This window comes from Callorhinus ursinus, unplaced genomic scaffold (genome assembly GCF_003265705.2).
Source record: "Callorhinus ursinus isolate GAN/ISIS: 27379988/994484 unplaced genomic scaffold, GSC_fseal_2.0 scaffold5, whole genome shotgun sequence".
In the NCBI taxonomy this organism is placed as follows: Eukaryota; Metazoa; Chordata; class Mammalia; order Carnivora; family Otariidae; genus Callorhinus; species Callorhinus ursinus.
The window spans coordinates 81,694,262-81,712,565 of record NW_027397067.1 but is presented as its reverse complement, the minus strand read 5'-3'; the positions used below and the strand labels follow the sequence as shown (position 1 = coordinate 81,712,565).

Below are 18,304 nucleotides of genomic sequence, written 5' to 3'. Positions count from 1 at the left end.
TGAGCCCAGAGGGGGGCGGAGCCTGAGCCCAGAGGGGGGCTGCCCTGCCCCTCCCTAACTGCTGGAAGGGCTCAGAGCACCTCCATCCAGCCTGGCCGTGTGGGGCACGGGACGCCAGGACCCACCTCGAAGTCCAGTTCTGCATACCGCGATTTCCGCCGCTGTGGGGAGAAGAGGTTTGTGCCCATTTGCAAGCAGTTCCCTAAAGCCTCCTGGACCACAGGTCCTCGCCCCTCCTTGCCTGAGTATGGGGGAGACCAGGGACCCCCTCACCCCAGGCCTCCTCTCGGGGTCTCAGCCAAGCCCTGGGGGACATGCCTCTGAGGGCCGCTTTCAGGCCACCCGCTGCCTTAAAAGACAGTGGGGGCCCAGCCGGAGGACTCTGCAGGAAGAGGGTGGACAGGAAGCGCGGCCCCAGAGGGCAGTGACAGTCCCAAGGGGGCTCTCTGCCCCATGACACCCTGGGGCTCTGGTATCCCAGGTCCCAAGTGGGGGTGAACCTGCAGAAGCTCTTCGTCACTTTCTGTCCCAGCTGAGAGGAGCCAGACTGTCCCCGGGGCCATCTCCCACCTCCAGGCCAGTGCCAGTGCTGGGCAAGGGCAGAGGGCTTAGCCTGCCCAGAACACGCCCCCAGGGACAAGGAGCATTGGACGCAGGGCAGCGGCACAGCTGGGGGGCCACAGAGGCAGTGAGCCAGGAGGTGGGAGGGTGGGGTTCCTTGAGGGTGCTCGGCAGTGCTTCCCTAATCTAGTCTCTGAGCCCCATGTTGCATAGGCTGGGTGGGCTTGGGGTCAAGTGTAGGCTTCAGGTTGGTCTAAGGAGGGACTTGCTGCCCTGACCACAACCACAGAAAGGGCTAGACTCAAGCTGGCTCAAGTCCAGCTTGGTGGGCCTCTCTGCAATGGGAGAGACCCCCATTTTGGCGCAGGCCAGAAGCTCCCTGTCACGAGGGCCCAGCGGCGCCAGGGGCAGTGTGGCTAGAGAACAGAATGAGAATGGCGGGGTGGGGGTGGTGTCCTAGGGCATGCCCTGTCAGTAGCCAACTCCCCAGCATTTCCAGGCCTGGACTTCCTAACGCTGGCTGCAGCCCAAACCAGCAGTGCCCACGGCACGCCCTACCCCTGGGGCCCCTGGGCTGCCCTCACCTCCAAGGAGCTCACAGACAAGGTGGAGACGTTCTCGTTCCTGGTCCCGGCCCCCGAGCTGGGCCCCGGGTGGGTAGCGGGCTCCCCAGGCTCCCCCAGGCTGGGGGGCGCTGGCTCCAGGGTGGGTGGCGGGGGGGGGGGCGGTGGGGGTGGTGGGGGCGGGGCAGGGGGGGCCTCCGGGGGCCCACCGCCTGGGGGCTGGCGGGTGGGTGGGCTGCGGGCAGGGAGGCCGGCGTCAGGTGCCATGTTGAGGTGGATGAGGCGGGTCTGGGGCATCTGATCGATGTGGATGCTGTGCTTGGGCTCCTCCTGGGGCTTGGGCCGCAGCGTGGCTGTGGCCGTGGGCAGGATTACGTAGCTGGTGTCCAGGGCCTTCTCCTGAGCCCGGCTCAACTCCGAGTCCAGCTTCTTGAAGATGTCCCCATCACCGGCAAAGGAGGACTTGGGTGCCCTGTCCTTCTTGAGGGTCAGTGAGTGGTTGGGGAAGTCGGGCAGGGGGCCGCCCGGGCAGCGGGGCGAGCCGTGCAGGTGCAGCTTGGACACGTTGGCTGGCAGGCTGTTGAAGTTGGCGGGGGGCGCCTTGGCGTGGGCTAGCTTTAGCTTCTCCTCCTCGGGCAGCGACGGCCGCTTGAGCGTGCCCGTGATTGTGGCCGTGCGGCAGGCCGCAATGTCCTTGTTCAGCACTGTGGGGACAGGCGGGGCGGTCAGGCCGGCCTCGGGGGTGCCCCGGCCAGGGCCCGATCGGCCACACGCCCTCTGACAGCCCTGAAGCTGCGGTTCCCAGCACCCGGGCCCCTTGCAGGCCACCCTCTGCCTTGGTCAGTGGGGCCACCGTGTGGTGTGTGCTGCTGGGGCGGCCGGGTTTCCTTTGCCTCTTCTAAGAAGGCTGGAACATGGGGTGCTCCTGTCTGCCCCGCGGACAGGAGGACAAAGGACTACCACCCACACAGTGCGCTCCCTGGCAGCTGGGGGCCCCTGTTGGCCCTGGAGCCAGCCCACGCTTCTGGGAAGTGCAGGGACACAGCTCCTCATGGGGGGGGGGGCAGGGCGGCCCGGTCCTGGGGTGCCGTGTCCCGTACACCTAGCTGCCCCCCTTCCGTTCGGCTGCAGGGGGACAGGGCCGCATGACCCCTGACCCGGGCTCCTACCGGTCAGTCCAGCCTCACCGGCCCGTGGAGAGCACACAGCTGCCAGGCCCAGCCGCCCACCCGCGCCCCACTTAGGGCCCGTCCCTGGAAGCCTGCTGTGACTGCAGGGCCCTCTCCTTGCTGGCCGGGCGCACGGGCACCCAGCCACACCCTTGCCCAGCCCCCGGACACCAGCAGCGCGTGTTAGCTGCTTCCTGCAGCCGCCCCACGAGCACACACCCTCCCAGCAGACGGTCATTCCGCCATCCCCTCCCGGGTCCTCTCCCTCCTCTCAGACAGGGCCGGGTCCCCTCTCATCTCCAGCCTCCAGGCACCGACCTCCACCGGGCAGCCCAGCAGGGGACCTGCCATCTTACCCGCGAAACCTGCACCCTTCCAGGGTTCCCCCTACTGAGGTCTCTCGGTCCGCCTGAGTGAGCGCTAAGCCCCATGGACCCAGGGTGCGCCTCCCCTGCACAAACCCAGCTGCAGGTCTCCCACATAGTCAGGCCCACATCCTCTAGACCCCCAGGCCCCCAGCTGGTGTGCCCCCCTCACCCCCAGCTCGGCCCCCAGCCACTAGGTGCTTGAGAGGCCACAGGCCCGGCTGGGCCAGCTTACTGACAAGGAAGAAATTGGAGTCTCAGAGAGGCCTGGAGCACCCGAGCAGGGCTGGGCCCCAGCCTCCAAGGCCCCCGAGTCTTGGGGCCACCTCTCAGGAAGGCTGCCTAAGACCAAGGCGGGAGGTGGAAGACCATTCTGTCCAGTCCCCCATTCAACCCAACCAGAGGCCACCTCCTCCAGGAAGCCCTCTGGGGTCCACCTGGCAGCAGCTGACACTCCCAACCTGCGGCTGTCCCAGGCCCTGCCCCCACGGCTGTCTCTAGAGAAGATGCTCCCCAAATATCTGACAGATGCAAGGCAGTGTGGCCAGCTGGTTCTCCACAGCTCCGGAAGATACTGTCACTGCCTCAGACGCCCGGCTCCCAGAACAATGACCCTTGAAGGGGGCTCCCTTTCATTGGGCAATTGAGTCCCTTTTTCCACGTGCTTCCAAGAAACTCAGCACTAGCCTAGGGCTCAGTGGTAGGGCTTTCTCCCTGCTCTACCCCTGCTCCCACTGCTATCCCCCACCCCCATTCTGAAAGCGTGACCGACCCCCCCCTGCCCCCCGTGGATGGACTGGGGATGAAGACATGAAGACAGCACAGAGCTTGGGCCCTGAGGGAGGGCAGGCAGGGGTGGGTGGCGAGGTGGGTGGCAGGGTGGAGATGGGCAGCCTCAGTGCCCCAATGAAGAGCGTGGAAAGCAAAGAACAGAAGTGTGTGTGGCTGCTGAGGCAGGGGGCGCGGTGGGGAGAGGACAGGGCCAGCCCCAGCGCAGGGGGCCCCAGGGTCTGCTCCGGGGCTCCGCCCGCACAGCGCAGGGGCCTCACCCCTGCTGAGCCTGAGCTCCAGGACAGTTTTCCTCAGGCCCTGCCTGCAGCCTCAGTGCAGTGGGAGGGGAGGCAGGAGGTGGCTGGTGCGGGCCGGGCCCTGTGCTGACCAGGCCTCCCGGGGGAGGATCTGATCCAACCTCGCCGTGCGGGCGGTGGGATGAGAACAGACAGATGGACAGACAGACGCACAGAGAAAAGAAAAGGAAGCAAGTGGGCCCAGGCGAGGGCCACCTGTCGCTCTCACCTGGCAGGCGCTCACCTGATCTACAGGCCAGATCCACGTCCTTCTCGAAGTCAGTCTGCAAGACAGAGGCGAGGCCGGGTGAGGGCCTGCGAGCGAGCAGGCAGGGCTGCCTGCGGGCTGGCGGGAAACAGCCGAGCTGGAGCTGTACCTCGAAGGGGCGTGCGTGCACACGTGCGTGCCGGCTACCGACTGCTAACGGGGGCCACGAGCTCAAGGCTGCCCGTGTGCTCACGTGGGCCCTGGTGGGGGGCCCTGCCCCTGCATGCTCTTGCCTGTGTGTGCACGCATGTGTGCGCGTGTGTACGTGAGTGCACGGGGGCTCCTTCCTGGCGCGTGTGGCTTAGCTGGGAAGTGGGAGGCTGGTCCCACTGCAGCTCGGACACTCTGGCGCCCCTGGCTCAGTCTCCCCCAACCGCTGGCCCCCTGGGACTGCAGCACGAGACCCCCTCGCTCTGTCCCTCACGTCCGACGGGGTGGGGGGGGCACAGAGGGTCTCACGCCAGAGCCCCTGCCGCCCAGGCCGCCGCCACCTGTCAGTGTGCAGGATGTCACCTGTAGTCCTCACCACAGCCCTGGGGACGAGGAAATGGAGGCCAGCCGGCCAGAGAAGCAGAACAGGCTGCAGACACAGATGTCGGTGCCGGGCTGAGACCAGCCGTCCCTTGAGCAGTGGCGGAGGCCCCTGCTAGAGCACCTGCCCCATCCCAGCCTGGGACAGGGGCAGGCGACAGCGAGCGACCCAGGCCCCGCCCTCAGAGAGCCCGGTGGGCGGGGGCCACCGGCCGGGGTGTGGCCTTCTCCTGGGGCTGTGGAAAACCAGAGGCTCCCCCTCCGCAAACGCGGAGGTTGGCTTGAGGTCACAGGTCAGGCCAGGAGCAGTGCCTGAGGGGTCTGGGACCCCTGTCCTCACCCCTGAGGACCCAAGTAGCCTCCCCAGGTCCGATGGCCGGCATCTGCCGGCATCTGCCGAGGCCCTGCCTGTGATGCTCACAACCACCATGAGGAGGCTGGGCACCCCGAGGACTGAATGAGTACCCCCTGCCCACCAGGCTCATGGCACGCCAGGGGGCACCAGCGACAATGTGGGAGAATTCAGCCAGGAGGCCTGATGGCAGGAGTGGGGGCGGGCGGTCAGGGAGGGCTCCCTGGAGGTGGCATCTTAGTGGACACCTGCGAGGTGGGCGGCAGGGTGGGAGGGCCGTGCCGTGCCTCAGGCTGCATGCCAGGTGTGATGCTGGGGGGCCCAAGGGGACATGGCTGGGACAAGGCCACGGCAGGGGGGAGGGTGCGTGGACAGGCCAGGGCTGGTCTCCCGGATGGAGACCGAGGGAGCCCAGTCCCATCCTGGCCAGGCTTGAGGGCACTGAGGGGGGCGCGCGGGGCACAGGGCGTGGGGGGGCAGCAGCTGAGGCAACAGCCCCCGGAGGCTGGCATCTGGGCAAGGGCACTGTGGTAGTGGGGGTGGGGGTGCGCTGATGCCAGGCCCAGCCAGACTCTCACCATGTGGTCCTGCCTGCCCTCAGACCCTGGGACGGGGACGTCACCTTGGTGAGCCTCAGTGTGCCCAGCCTCAGACTGGGCTCGGAGCTCTTCCCAAGGACTGCTGGAGCCCAGAGCAGCTCTGAGCAGCGTGAGGAGGCGCCGCTGGGGGCACCAAGCTCTGAGCCCTACCATGAGCTGGGCATGGCCGTTCTGGAAGGAGCCCCCCGAGTCCCCGTTGCCCTCCTCCTGGCGGTCCACCACGCGACACTTCACGGCGTCCTGGACCTGGGGAGAGAGAACAGATCGGTCCCCAGCCGCCCCAGACGGCATCCTTGTGGGATGACGGGAAGGTAAGGGCGAGCAGCATGGGGCGGGGCCTCTGCGAGGGTGGCCTGTGTGCGGGGGCCCCCTTCCCTCTCGGAGATTCTCTCTGTGCCCTTCATGGGTGTGAAATTCCAAAGTCAGGGAGCTCCGGACCCCCCGCGAACGTGCCGCAGCCCTCCTCGCTGGAGTCCGTCTGGGTGGACCGGCCGTCAGCCTGAGGAGGGCACCGGGGTCCACAGCAGCTGGGCAAGCGGGGGGCCCCGCCCTCACTCCCCGGAGAAGCGCCACCCAAGTGTCCACAAGGGCCCTTGGGGGGACAGCACGTCTGTGGGGCGCGCTCCGCCGAGGGGGGTCTCAGGCATTATGGCCACGGACTCTTCTGAAAGGAGGTGATGGTGGCTCCGTGCCAGGGGCCACCCAAGCAGCTGGCACAGAGCTTGCCCACAGGATGGACAGAGCCAGTCAGTGTGAGTGAAGGGTGAAGGCTATAGCACCTTCTCCACCACCGACTGCTCTGGGCGCTGGGCGCAGCAGTGAGCACTGCCCACCCTCAAGGAGCTTCACGGTCACGATGTGCAAAGGGAATAAGGGAAGGTACAGGGACGGCGAAAGCATGGAGGGGTTCCTGGAGGAGGCGTCCTGAGTGAACGGGGGAGCTCTGGGAGGAGGGTGCGCCGGGGGTTCCTGGCTCAGATTCAGACCCAGCGCAGACCTGGGGACCTGTTCCCTGCCCCCTGCAGCCACACAGCTGATCAGAGGCAGTGCCGGGGCCTTGCTGGCCTCAGGGCCGCTGGGCCTCCTGTGCGGGTGCGCCTTCCTCCCGTCCTTGCACTCACTGACCTGCCTAGCAAACATCTCGAAGCACCTGCGGTGTGCCCAGTGGAGGCAGGCCGCAGTCCAGGAGGTGGCAGATGCGAAAGCATTTCTCCACTGGCATGAAGAGCAGATGGTCTCCCCAAGCGCCTCATGGCCTCCTCCTCCAGGAAGGCCACCTGGCCAGCCTCACCCCCTCTGTTCCCCCCAGGAGACCCAGATGACCACCTTACTTGTCCACCTGCCAAATGTTCTACGCCCACCGCGCTGGCTGGAGCTGCCTGGCATCACCCCTGCCCACCCGCTCCTGGCCTGTCTTCTTCAGCGTTGGCCTCCTCAACCCCTCCCAATGGAGACCCTCTCCCGAATTTCCCCTGGCTGAAGGATCCCTGTAGCACAAACCCCACGTGTGGGACCCGGGAGGTCACAGAGGGCTGATGGGGAAGTCGTGCGTCTTCAGGGGCGCCTGACCCTCCCCAGGCGTGGGCCCACCCTCCGGATATTCCGGCGTCTGCTCCCGGGTTTTGAATTCCTACAAGCTCCCTTCTATTCTCAGATGTTCCTTCTTAATAGCCTGCTCTTCTCATTACCCGGAAGCCAGGCAGCCGAGGGCCAAGAGCAGGGCCTTAGAGCCTGGCCGGAGTGTGACATCTGGCTACCCGCCCCCGGAAGCGACAGGCCTGTGCTGGCCCGGAGCTGGCCCGCGTGTGGAAGACGGGCAGCAGCTGGCCCGCGGTGAGAACCGCTAGCACAAGTAAAGGCGGCCGGGGCCAGGCACCCACGGGTGCAAGGCTGGGGAGCAGGGGTGGTCCCCCTCTCTGGAGACACCAGCTCGGGGCTGTGCCTGGGGGCCGCGGCTGCGCGGGTCTGTGGCTTTTCGGGCACAGGCTCTCCGGGTCCTCAGGATTTCAGACCGGATGCTCACGACCGACTGGACATTTACATACGGTGGAAGGAGGGGCTGTGGGCGGGAGCCTGTCGATGGGGCCGTCCAACCCCAGGTTCGCGGGCTCTGTGTCCTCCCATCTTTCTGCTCGCCTCTCCTCCCGCCTGGGGGCCTCAGGCGTCGGGTGCCCAAGAGCCAGGATGCGGCTCGCGCATCCCTGTCTCAGCATGCTGTCAGCTGCGCCGGGCGCCCCCAGACCAGGGCCCCACCCGGGACAGTGGGGCTGCAGGTGGGGGCGGCCCTGCCAGCCCAGGAGGGGGTCCAAGCCCCTCCTGAAGCAGACCACCTGCCGTCCACTGCAGACGTTCCCTGGGCATCGGGGGGGCCCGGGAGCCCCCCTTCTAGAAGCGCTCTGGCTTCAGAGTGTGAAGTAGCTGCTGCCCGGCCTCCCCCCAACACCTGCTGCGGACCGGGCTCCCTCGGGTGGGCTGAGCTCATGCCCCCTGTCCTTCTCTCCCTGAAAGCCCAGGGTTTGCTGCAAAACCCTTCTCCTGTTCTCTCATCCCTTCGAATCTAAGTGCTTTTAAAAATCACTTTGTCATCTTTCTAGGAGGTTCCGAGGGGAGGTAATTCCACGTGTCTGCCCACCCACTCCTGCCCCTTCCGCCTCCGCGGCCATCCTGGCCTCGTCCAGCCTCACGGTGGCACCTCTTTCATCCGTGTCAGGAGCACACTCTTCCACATTCTGACCCCCCTGAGATGGGAGCAGGTCCCCTTAACTGTTGCTATACCGGGCAGCCGGCAGCCAGGACAGGTGGTCCTCTCTTGTTCCCTTTGGGAGAGGCCCAGAGGGCGCCAGGACAGGAGTCTCAGCTGTGCTGAAAGCTGTTTCGGTTCCAGTGGCTCTCGGTCCCAAGGACCCCGGAGGGACAGAGCCCCCCTCCCGGTCCGAGCCAGGAAGAAGCGCTTATACTAAGCAGCCACGGCTCCCAGGCCGCCCCGCCTTGCAGAAGTGAGGGGCCCTGAAGCCGCGCCCCCCCACCGCCCACTGCGGCCCAGAACCTGCCCCACCGAGGGCCTGGGGTGGGGCGCGGGGGGCGCCCGCGCGGCCCACCTCTCTGCGCAGGATGCAGTGCACCATCACTATGACGAAGCCCTCCAGCGAGTCAAAGACGGCGAACAAGATCTGGAAGAGGGCTGAGCGGCGGTCGGTGACAGCGAGCACGGCCGACATCCAGGTCAGCGCCAGCAGGGGCAGCACCACGCAGGAGCTCCAGAGTGAGGCCCTGCGGACAGCGCAGCGGGCGGCCTCGTCAGGGCCGTCCCCGGCCGCCCTCCCCACCCAGGCACCCCTCCTCGCTGGGCTTCACCTCCTCCCTCTCCTCTCCCCTCCTGTCCTCAGAGGAACCCGGGCCCACCAGCCTCGCAGCCCCTTCTGAGGAACAGAGTTCTGCTCCCCGCCCCCCCCCCCCGGCCTGCCCAGCGGCCCGAGGGCTCCTGGCACAGTGGAGACCGGAGACTCCGAGGGTGATCCCCGGGGGCTGGGCAGCGGGCAGGGAGGGACCTCTCTGGGAGACCCAGGTTCCTAACTGTCCAGGAGGCCACAGGAGGGGAGGCACACTGGAGGCGGGAGCTGGGGGGCCACGGCCCCTGCTGGTCCCAGCTTCCAGGGCCCTCAGGCCCCCCCCCTCCCGCCAGGGGTCCAGGGCCCCAACTCTAAGGCGGCCATGGAGGGGGTTGTTTGGCCGGGCCTCTGAGCTCTGGAGAGAAAGAGAGAGGAGCAGAGAGCTGCTCCAGGAGCAGAGAGATGACAGACAGACAGACAGACAGAGCCAGACAGAGGAGCACGGGGAGGCAGAGACGAGGACAGAGACCCACAGGCACTTCATCCTCTTGGCAGGCCCTGCTCGGCCGGCCCCCAGGAGCGCCCACGGCAGGCACTGCCCTCTGCGCCGGGCACCTCCCTGCGCCACTGTGGGCTACACCGTGGCCACTCTGAGCCTGCCTCTTCCGGACGGTGCTGTCACTGTGCCACGTCCTCGAGGCGCTGTGTGAGGGCAGACGGTGCCCGCGGACGGCTGGCATGCAGCAGGTGTCTGGGAAATGGGCCCGACCCCACCCTCACCACCATGACGACCTCCAGAAGCCCCCATGGGCAGGTGACTGCCGTGCAGGGGCTCCAAGGAGCCGCTGGGGCCCCTGGCATCCCCGGCGTGGGGGCCGAGGTCAGGACCACCTGCTCCCCTCCTTACAGAATGGCCTTGTCAAAAGGATGAGGAGGTGGGGCAGGGGGAGTGGGGAGTGGGCAGGGAGAGGGGCACGAGGAACACCAGGAAGGGGCCGGGGGCACGGGGCCGGTGGGAGAGAGGCTGGAAGGACCTCAAGCCCGGCCTGAAGAAGCACCCCCAAAGCAGCAGGACCTGGGTCAGGGGTGGGGGCAGGAGCTCTCCCCAGGACTGTGCTCGCGGCCCCCCGTGTCCCCTCTGTCCTGCCTGGGCTCCGCAGTTTCACGCGGAGAAGACAGGCCCGGCTCCCCCCCCCCCCCCCCCCCCCCCCGCCCCCCGGACCCCGGTCCCCCTCCCGGCCCCAGCCCCCCCTCTTCTCCAGGACGGCTCCCTGCCCAGCCGCCCGGTGGCTCGAGCCAGAGCCAGGAGCTGCCTTGAAGCCCCCACGCCTCTCCTCCCCTGGCCACTGCACGAGCTTCCAAACTAGACTTCACAGACCCGCCTCACCTCCCCTTCCAGGGTGGAGACCCCCGGGGTCCCGGCACCCAGCCTTGCCTCTCTCCGCGCCTGCTGGAGAGCCTGAAGAAGCGGGCCCTCCGTGACTACACGCACTGCCCTCCCTGACCCCGAGCCCCTGCGTCTCCCCATGGCGGTGGGGGGGGGGCTGCCTCGTCTCCCTCCTCCCGTCTGAAGCAGACCTTCTCTGGACACGCTGGGAACAGGATGGCAGGGCAGAGCCTCTCCCAGGGAAGTGTCATCCTGCTGTGAGTCACCTTCCCTGGGGCCTGGGGCCTGTTATCTAGGCCTGAAGGGGGGAGCAGGTGGCTGGGGCCTGGGGACGGGTGAACTACTCGAATTCCTGTAGCCCAGCCTCTGCAGGGTTCTGTGAGGGCAGAGGGCAGGGGGAGGAGCAGGTGCGGGCCTGGGGGCACTGGGACAACCCCCCCCCCCGTCCCGCCCTTTGGAAAGTCTGATGCCTTCCAGGGGAGGGGCAGGAGCGGAGATGGGGGAGCAGGGCCGCTGCCTCCAACCTGCCACTCGGCCTCTCAGGGAATGGCCCCCAAGGCTCTCGTGACAGGCCTACCCCAGGGCAGAGCTGGGGCGTGAAACAAACAGCGCATACTCCCAGAGCCTGGTCCCCCTCGGCCCTCCCAACACAGCTTTCTGCCTCAACGGACCCGTCCTGCCCCGAACCCGTGGCCGCCCCGCTGCAGCAGGGCCCACACACCCACATGCGCTCACACACGCACACACTCACCCCACATGCACACACGCTCACGCACACACTCTCACACTCACGCACACCCCGTTCTCACACATTCACGCATGCACACACAGAGTGCACCCCAGCCCCCAGCACGACCACACGCCAATGACCGGCCCACCGAGCGCGTTCTTGCGCTGACCCGGCCCCATCCCATCCCGGCAGCACTGATCCTCCGGTCCACCTTGTCCCAAGGCCCCAGCAGACGGGGGAGAGGAGCCTGGCGAAGGGCTGGCTAGCGGAGGACCCCCAGAGAAGTCAGCAGAGGCAACAGAGAGGACAGAAAAAGCTTGGAACAGAGTGTAACCGAGAGGAGAGCGGAGCCCGGCAGGTGCGCCAGCGCGCAGAGGCACTAACGCGGCATCACCGGCGGCGGCGGCCGCGGAGAGGGCTCCACACTCGGCACATTTGAGGGCGCGCCCAAGGGGGGCCCAGGGCAGCTGACTGGAAGTGAAATTCAAAGCCTGCGACAAGAGCACTGTTCTCGCAGACGGGGGCAGAGTGCGTACCGACCGCAGCAATCCGGCCTGCGCCTCCCTGGGCAGGCCCTGGGGGGCGGGGGGCTCCCCGGGGGAAGCAGGGGAGCCACGGGAAGTGGGGGCGGTCCGGGTCCGGCACCCGTGCACGCCCGCGCGGAGCAGAGGGGAAGCCGATCTGTCCATGTTTGCACAGAGAAGCAGAACTCCCAGGGGCAGGCCACGGCCACCTCCCTCTCGCCCCCCTGAAGCTGCCCTGACTATGCACCGCCCCAGCCAGGGGGCAAGGGCTCCATCCACCAGTGCACTGGGGTTCGGGGAGCTAGCTGGGCAGCGTCCTCCCACGGGCCCTGTGTGTGTGTGTGCACGCTGGCAAGCACACAGCAGTGTGCACGGTGCCTCCCGTCCGTGTGGGAGCGGGTCTCTGTGCACGGCCCCGTGGGCGCCCCCAGGAGCATTCTGAGCCGGGGCACCTGCGGCACGCCCAGGACGGGGCCCTAGGAGGCGGCCAGGCACATGGACACGCTGGACTCCAGAGCCTTCCCCACCACCAGCCGCTCACCCTGCCTGAACCTCAGTCCACTGGGCTATACAGACGGGAACGGAACAGGAGAGCCGGCCTCGGGGGTTATTGTAGGAAGCAAACCAAACGGCCTGGCGCGCGGCCCGGGGCCTTCCAGGAACGCATGTGGGCACGTCAGTCCCCACTGCCAGGGGAAGGTGCCCAGCGAGTGGGGCACCCAGGCCTACAGACGGCGAGGCCAGCCTCCGGATCACACACCTCCTCCAAAGCCGTGCAGCAGGCTTCTGACCCTGACCAGAAGCCATCAGGGACCTCCGGGGGATGGTGTCCTGAAGCTACAGGGTAAGCAGGAGGCGCAGGAAGAGGAGGGAGACAGAGACAGAGACAGACACCGAGGAGGGCACAGAGGAGGCAGGGCGGGACCCCCCCCACACACCAGCCAAGGCAGAGGGACGAACAGAGCAGCAGGCAGAGGGGAGGTGAGGAGGGCTCAGAGGGCTGGGGCAGGACGGAGAGAGGGGCCTGTCTCAGCCTGGACTCGGCCCCTCCGTGATCTCGGTGTTCCCATGCCCTGGGGGGCTGCAGGAGCAGGCCTGTCCCAAGCACACTTGGCCTTCCCTGCTGGGCACCGCCCAGTCGCTCGGGACCACGTGCCCTCTGGCCACGCCCTGCCCTCTCTGGGCTCAGCCTCCCCACGCGGGAGGAACACCCTATTTGAGCCCTGGCCTCTCCTCCTCTCACTGAAGGCACCATAAGGACGGGCAAGTTACATCCTCGCTTGGGGTCACCCGACCCCACGGTGGGGAAGGGGGAGGCCAGGGGCTCCCGCCCACCACCCCAGTGGTCCCTGCAGGGGCAGGGTCTCTGAAAACAACTGGCTTCACAGTTTCTGAGGACCTGCCACAGGCCAGACGGAGAAACTGAGGCACAGGGCAAGGCCGGGGCTGGTTGTCAGCCTACACAGACCTCTGTGCTCTGGTTTCCCTGCCTGCTCTGGGGCCTGGCAGGGAGTGAGTGGGCTCTGGGTCTTTTCGACTCAAGGCAGGTGAGGAGCCCTGGCGGGCCCCGCCCTACCCTGCCCGCTCCTTCAGCTTCTTGTCTGTGATGCCATCCTTGGACACAAGCTTGTTGAACACCAGGATCCCGATGACCATGTTCACCTGCCAGGCAGAGAGGAGCCGAGTGTGGGGGTGCGGTACTGCCCTCCGGGCTCCGGGCTCCACACCAGGGCTCGGCGTGTGCTCCCACCCACAGCACTGGCTCTGGGGACACGACTCCCGAGGCCAGGAGGTGGGGCCACCGGCATAGGCTCGCCAGGCCTCCAGCTCCTTCTCCTGGGCCTGGCCAGCTCCCCCCAGAGCCCTGGCTGTTGGGTGGGGTTCTTCTGCCACAAGACCCCACTCAGGGCGAGGAGCTCCAGCTCACGCCCCCCATGTGACCCTCCTGCGTGACCCGCTCCACGAGGATCTGGAAGCCCTGCCCGGCGGGGGTGGACGTGAGAAGGGGCCAGCATGACCCAGCGGGGGTGCAGACGTGATGTGGGGGGCCCTCCCGACCGGCTGGATCCCCGGGGTGGTCTGCCCTGAATGGCCCAGAGGCCTATCTGCCATCCCCATGGTGTTCAGCAGCAGTTTGTGGAGCTGGGGTTCCTGCTGTCCAGGGGTCAGAGGTCAGGCTGGCTCCAGCGCACTCCCAGGGTGCCTGCCTGCTCCGACCCCAGAAGGGACCTCAGATGACCCAGCTGCCTCCACGCTTAGGTGTGCCCTGTGTCCAGCCCCCAGCCTCTCAACACCCCTGCTCCCTACAACCCTCCCACGACAGGGAGCTCACCCCTCACTGGGGCCCACCTTGAGGGCCATCTTGGGGGCATCGTCCCCGTCCGGGCTCTACCTGGGGGCACACTGCTCCTGTGCTCTCTGCCAAGGCACCTTTCCTGACCCCTTCCCGCTGGGCGCCGGCACCCTAGCAAGTGCTCCTTGGTGTTCGCGTCCCGCACGCTGCCTACAGCAAACAGCAGCTGTCCCCAAGGGGCCCCTGTCGGCCCTGCCTCGGCCCTGGAGACCTTGGGGTTTCCCCTCTTTGGCCTTCTCTCCTGGTGGGGAGGCTCCCAGCTCATTCCTTTGCCCCCTGAAAGCCATCCCCTGGGCTCCCACTCTGCAGAGGCTGCCTGACTGAGGAACGAGGCCTGGCCCCAGGCCCCTCGGATGCAGAGGTACAAGGAGGCTGACTCTCCGTGACCCCACGGCTCTGAGCGCCCCTGACTCCGCACACCACCGTGGTCAGGCCCTGCCTTTCATCCCTGTGCGAACGGAAACTTCCCAGATGCTGGCACCAGCACCGGAGTGCCTGACTGGGGTGGAGGCGTCTTTCCTGGGTGACCTCATATTCTGACAAGGCCAGGGCCAGAGGGGGACAGGCCACCAGCCATCAACGCCCTGCCCGAAGCAGGCTCTGTGCGGCTTGACCGGCGTGTCCCCATGTTACCGAGGGGGCCCTGGGCTGGGGGCCACAGCAGATCGGCACTGGCCCTGCCCTGCAGACGCCCCGGGAAGGGACGTGGGGGCTGGGGGTTCCTGCTTCCATCATCTGAGCCTCCCGCACTCCCGCGTCTCCTGTCTTTAAAATGGCGAGCTGGCCTGGTCTCTGAAGGGCCGCATTGACATGCACGGCACGAAAGCCTCTCCCTTCAAAGAATAAAGGAGCCAGGACCCTCGGGCTAGGCCTGCTGCCCACCGCTCCATCCTCCCACGCGGGGCCCTCCGGCCTCCCCATGCCTGTGCCTGCGCCCGGGCGCCCCCGCCACAGAGCCACGGAGCGGTGCGTGGCCCTGCGTGAGGGCCAGAGGGCTGGAGAGCAATGGGCTCAGGCAGGGCAGGCGCAGGCCCCCAGATGTGCCCGGCTCCCTCTGCCCAGCCCGAACTCGGGGGCAGGAACCCCGTGAGCCCCAAGGCCCTGTTTCGCATCCCTCCCCGTAGGCGTCTGGGAATTCGTGGCGAGGGAGAGCAGGTAGCTGCTTCCTTCTCCAGAGCGTGAAAGCCAGCGGCAGCAAGGTCCGGCCTCGGCCCCCCAGCCTCAGGCTCTGCCCATCCCCCAGGCCGAGCTGGCACTCCCTGCTGCCCTGGTCAGTCATCTGTCCACTCGGCTCCCCTCAGCCGGCCACTCACCCTGCAAACCCACATGGATCTCCTGGCAGGTGCACAGCCAGTGCCCAGTCCCCACGCGAGTGGTGCTCACGGAAAGAGAAGGCCCCCACTGCAGCCCAGTCTCCGCACCCTTGTACCCTGAGGGCAGGTCGGGGGGGGCCAGGAACACCATCCACCCCTCGGTGACCACGGTGACCCTGAAGGGGCAATGGGTCCAGTCCAAGGCCCCAGCCCGGGCCAATGGGGAAGGGGTCAGTACCAGCACAACAGCGGCGGCCGGTCCCACGAAGGCGTACAACAGTCCCCCCTCCAGGGAGAGCCAGCAGCTGGGGAGGGAGACAGGCTGGTCAGTGGCCAGGCGTGATGCCCCCACCCCCCTGGGAAGGCAGGTGAGACGTGGGGCAGAAGGAGCTCAGCACCCGGCAGGCCCTCCTGCACACAGCACACCGCACTCACTCTGGCCCCCGTGGCCCCACGAACCCCAGTTTATGGAGGGAGAAACAGGCACGGGGCAGGCTGCTCGCATCCACACGGCAGAAAGGAGGGTGTTCTGACCGCCCCAGGCTGGCCCCCCAGCTCTCCTCCTACACCCTCCCCAATCTCATGCACAGACTCTTCCTCAGGACACGATGCCAAAACTCTGTGTTGGGTCCCTGGTCTGGCCCTCCACCTGCCCACTCAACCCAGGCCCCACGGCCGGGTCACCCAGGCCTCTGCTCACACGTCTGGCCGGGCCCCTCCTCGCGCCACACGTGGTCACCGGCCCCACACTTCCCCAAATCTCCCGGACCCCACGGATGGTGGCCTGCAGGAGCCCTGGGCCCAGCAAAGACACTGCAGTCTTCACGTGCCGTTTCCTCTGCCCTGAGCGTCCCCCCACAACGCTCTCAGACGAACTCCTCTTCAGCCTTCAAAACCCCTGGTGTTCCCCTGACCCACCCCTGACCCTCTCAGCTCTGCAGCCGTGTCCATAGTTACCTCCTGGCACTCACCCTACGGGGGTTCCAGTAACTGGATCCTCATTCATGTCTGCTGCCCCTGCTGCCCAAGTGGGGCATTGCTCCAGGGCCCAGCAATGGCCTGTCCCCCTGGGGCTCCAAGGTGAGCCAAGCTTGTGCAACCTGCATCCACCCCTCCTCCTGCCTCTGCCTCCCCCATTCTTCTCCACGCCTGTAGCCACAGCCCCCCTCCAGCCCGTGGTTCCTCTCCCCTTACCCTAAAAGCAGCCACACTGCTTTTAGGGTAACCCCGAGCTTCCTGGCTTGGTATTCAAGGCCCCTGGACCTGCCTGGCCCAGCTGACCCTTCAGGGCCTCGCTGACTTCATCTGTGAAATAGGCGCCTTGCCCTCCTCGGGGCCACAGCCCCCTTGTCACCATAGTTGTGCAGGGGTGGACACACTGGTGCAGAGGGGAAACTGAGGCTAACAGACCCGTCCAAGGATACCTAAGGAGGAGGTGGGAAGCTCGGATGGCCCTGAGCCCCCAGCCTCCAGTCCCGGGGCCCCCAGCCTCTCCCAGCCTTGGCTCTCCTCTGTGAGATGGGCACCAGCCAGCTGTCACCTTCTAGGCAGTGGGAGGGTCTGGGGGAGCCGAGCGGCCTCCACCCCATCCCCACCCTGCCCCGACTCACTAGTTCATGGTGCTGTACCCTTTGGCCTTGGTGAATCCCACAGAAATGGCCACGACCAGCGCAGGAAGCCCTGCGGAAGGACCAGAAAGAAAGGGTGTTGGTTCCCCCACCATCCAAGCCCCTGTCCGCCCTCTGCCTCCTTCCAGCCCTGCGGATGGGGCGAGGTCGAGGCACACTGTGCCTCTGAAGCCCCGGAACGGGGTCCCGCTGAGCATGAGAGAGAGGGAACAGGAGGGCCTACGCCCTGCGGGCATGGCGGCCAGGTTAGCAAACGCAACGCAGGACGCCGGATCACACTTGAATTTCAGATAAAAAAGAAACCTTTTTTATTGTGTGTCCGAACGGGGTATCCTTAAAAAAATAACCCATTATCTGAAATTCAAATAGAACTTAGCATCACATTTTACCTGACAACCCCGTGGAGGTCCCAGGAGGATGAGGGCAAGGCACGGGGTGGGGTGACGGGGCCACAAAGGGTAGGGACAGCGGCAGGGGCCGGGGGTGGGGGTGACGGGGGTCGCAAGGGGCGGGGACAGAAGTCAGGGGCCGGGGTGGGGGATGGGGCCGCAAGGGGCGGGGACAGAAGTCAGGGGCCGGGGTGGGGGATGGGGCCGCAAGGGGTGGGGACAGAGGTCAGAGGCGGGGGCCCCACCACCCCCTGCCCGGCACCGCTCACCCCAGCCCAGGCAGAGGAAGCGTTTGCGGATGAGGCGGCTCCTGAGGCGGCCCGTCACGGCCATGTAGGACTGCCAGGCCTCGGTGAGCACCCAGCAGAAGGACGACAGGAAGGAGAAGTGCAGGAAGGCAGCCACGAGCGTGCACACCACCTGGGCGGGGCAGGCAGGCGGGTTAGGCGGGGCAGGTGCCTGGTCACCTGTCCCTAGGCCTGCTCCACGGGAGGGGCTCCGTGAGGCTGGGAGAGGCCCAAGCCCAGTGTTCGCAGTGGTGACGAGCTCAGACCCCCCAGCAGGAAGCCACTGAAGGGTCACCTGGTCCCCTGCCTCGAGGTGGCCTGTTGTACATCCGGGGTCCCCGACCCCTGGGGGGGGTGTGCCACCTGGTCCACGGACGGCCAGGGAGAGAGACCCCCCCCGGCCCCATCGTCCTCACCCACCTGGAGACACACAGCACATGCCAGCAGGAGCCCGCTCAAAGGCTCTGGTGTGAGCCCATCTGCCCGGGAGGTGGTGAACTCGATCCCCAGGGAGGGCGAGTCACCCCTAAGGCCACATGACAACATACAGACAAGATGGCAGTCCAGGCCCCACGGGGGGCCAGGGACAGGGGGCTCGAACCGGCCCATCTCAAAGTGCCAGTCCAGCTGGACCCTCCAGACACCCCGTCCCCATGCCCTGACCAGGGGACAGCCGCAGTCAGCACGAAGGCCTCCGTGTGGCTGCAGCACTCTCCTCCCTAAGCTTCCTTGGAATCCTGTTGGGGTCCTCACCATCACCCCATTCCACCGGGGCGCACTGGGATGTGCAGGGGAGGGCAAAGATCACGTACCTTATTGCGAGTCTGGGTCTGCCCGATGAGGATGAGGGCATTGGAGGAGATGATGGACAAGCAAAAGTTGATGAGGA

The 18,304-nt window shown here is 66.9% G+C and overlaps 1 protein-coding gene across 1 annotated transcript in view; it reads right to left on the bottom strand.

Moving 5' to 3' along the window:
- Positions 1-18,304, bottom strand: part of ADGRB1 (adhesion G protein-coupled receptor B1) — a 79,996-nt gene that overhangs the window by 1,612 nt on the left and 60,080 nt on the right. The window contains exons 20-29 of the mRNA XM_073892677.1: positions 18,228-18,302; positions 17,398-17,548; positions 16,722-16,791; positions 15,350-15,416; positions 13,022-13,107; positions 8,574-8,745; positions 5,626-5,721; positions 3,970-4,009; positions 1,146-1,828; positions 126-161 (exon numbers count right to left, since the gene is read on the bottom strand). Coding sequence (XP_073748778.1) covers positions 126-161; positions 1,146-1,828; positions 3,970-4,009; positions 5,626-5,721; positions 8,574-8,745; positions 13,022-13,107; positions 15,350-15,416; positions 16,722-16,791; positions 17,398-17,548; positions 18,228-18,302 — 1,476 coding nt within the window. The remainder of the gene's footprint in view (positions 1-125; positions 162-1,145; positions 1,829-3,969; positions 4,010-5,625; positions 5,722-8,573; positions 8,746-13,021; positions 13,108-15,349; positions 15,417-16,721; positions 16,792-17,397; positions 17,549-18,227; positions 18,303-18,304) is intronic.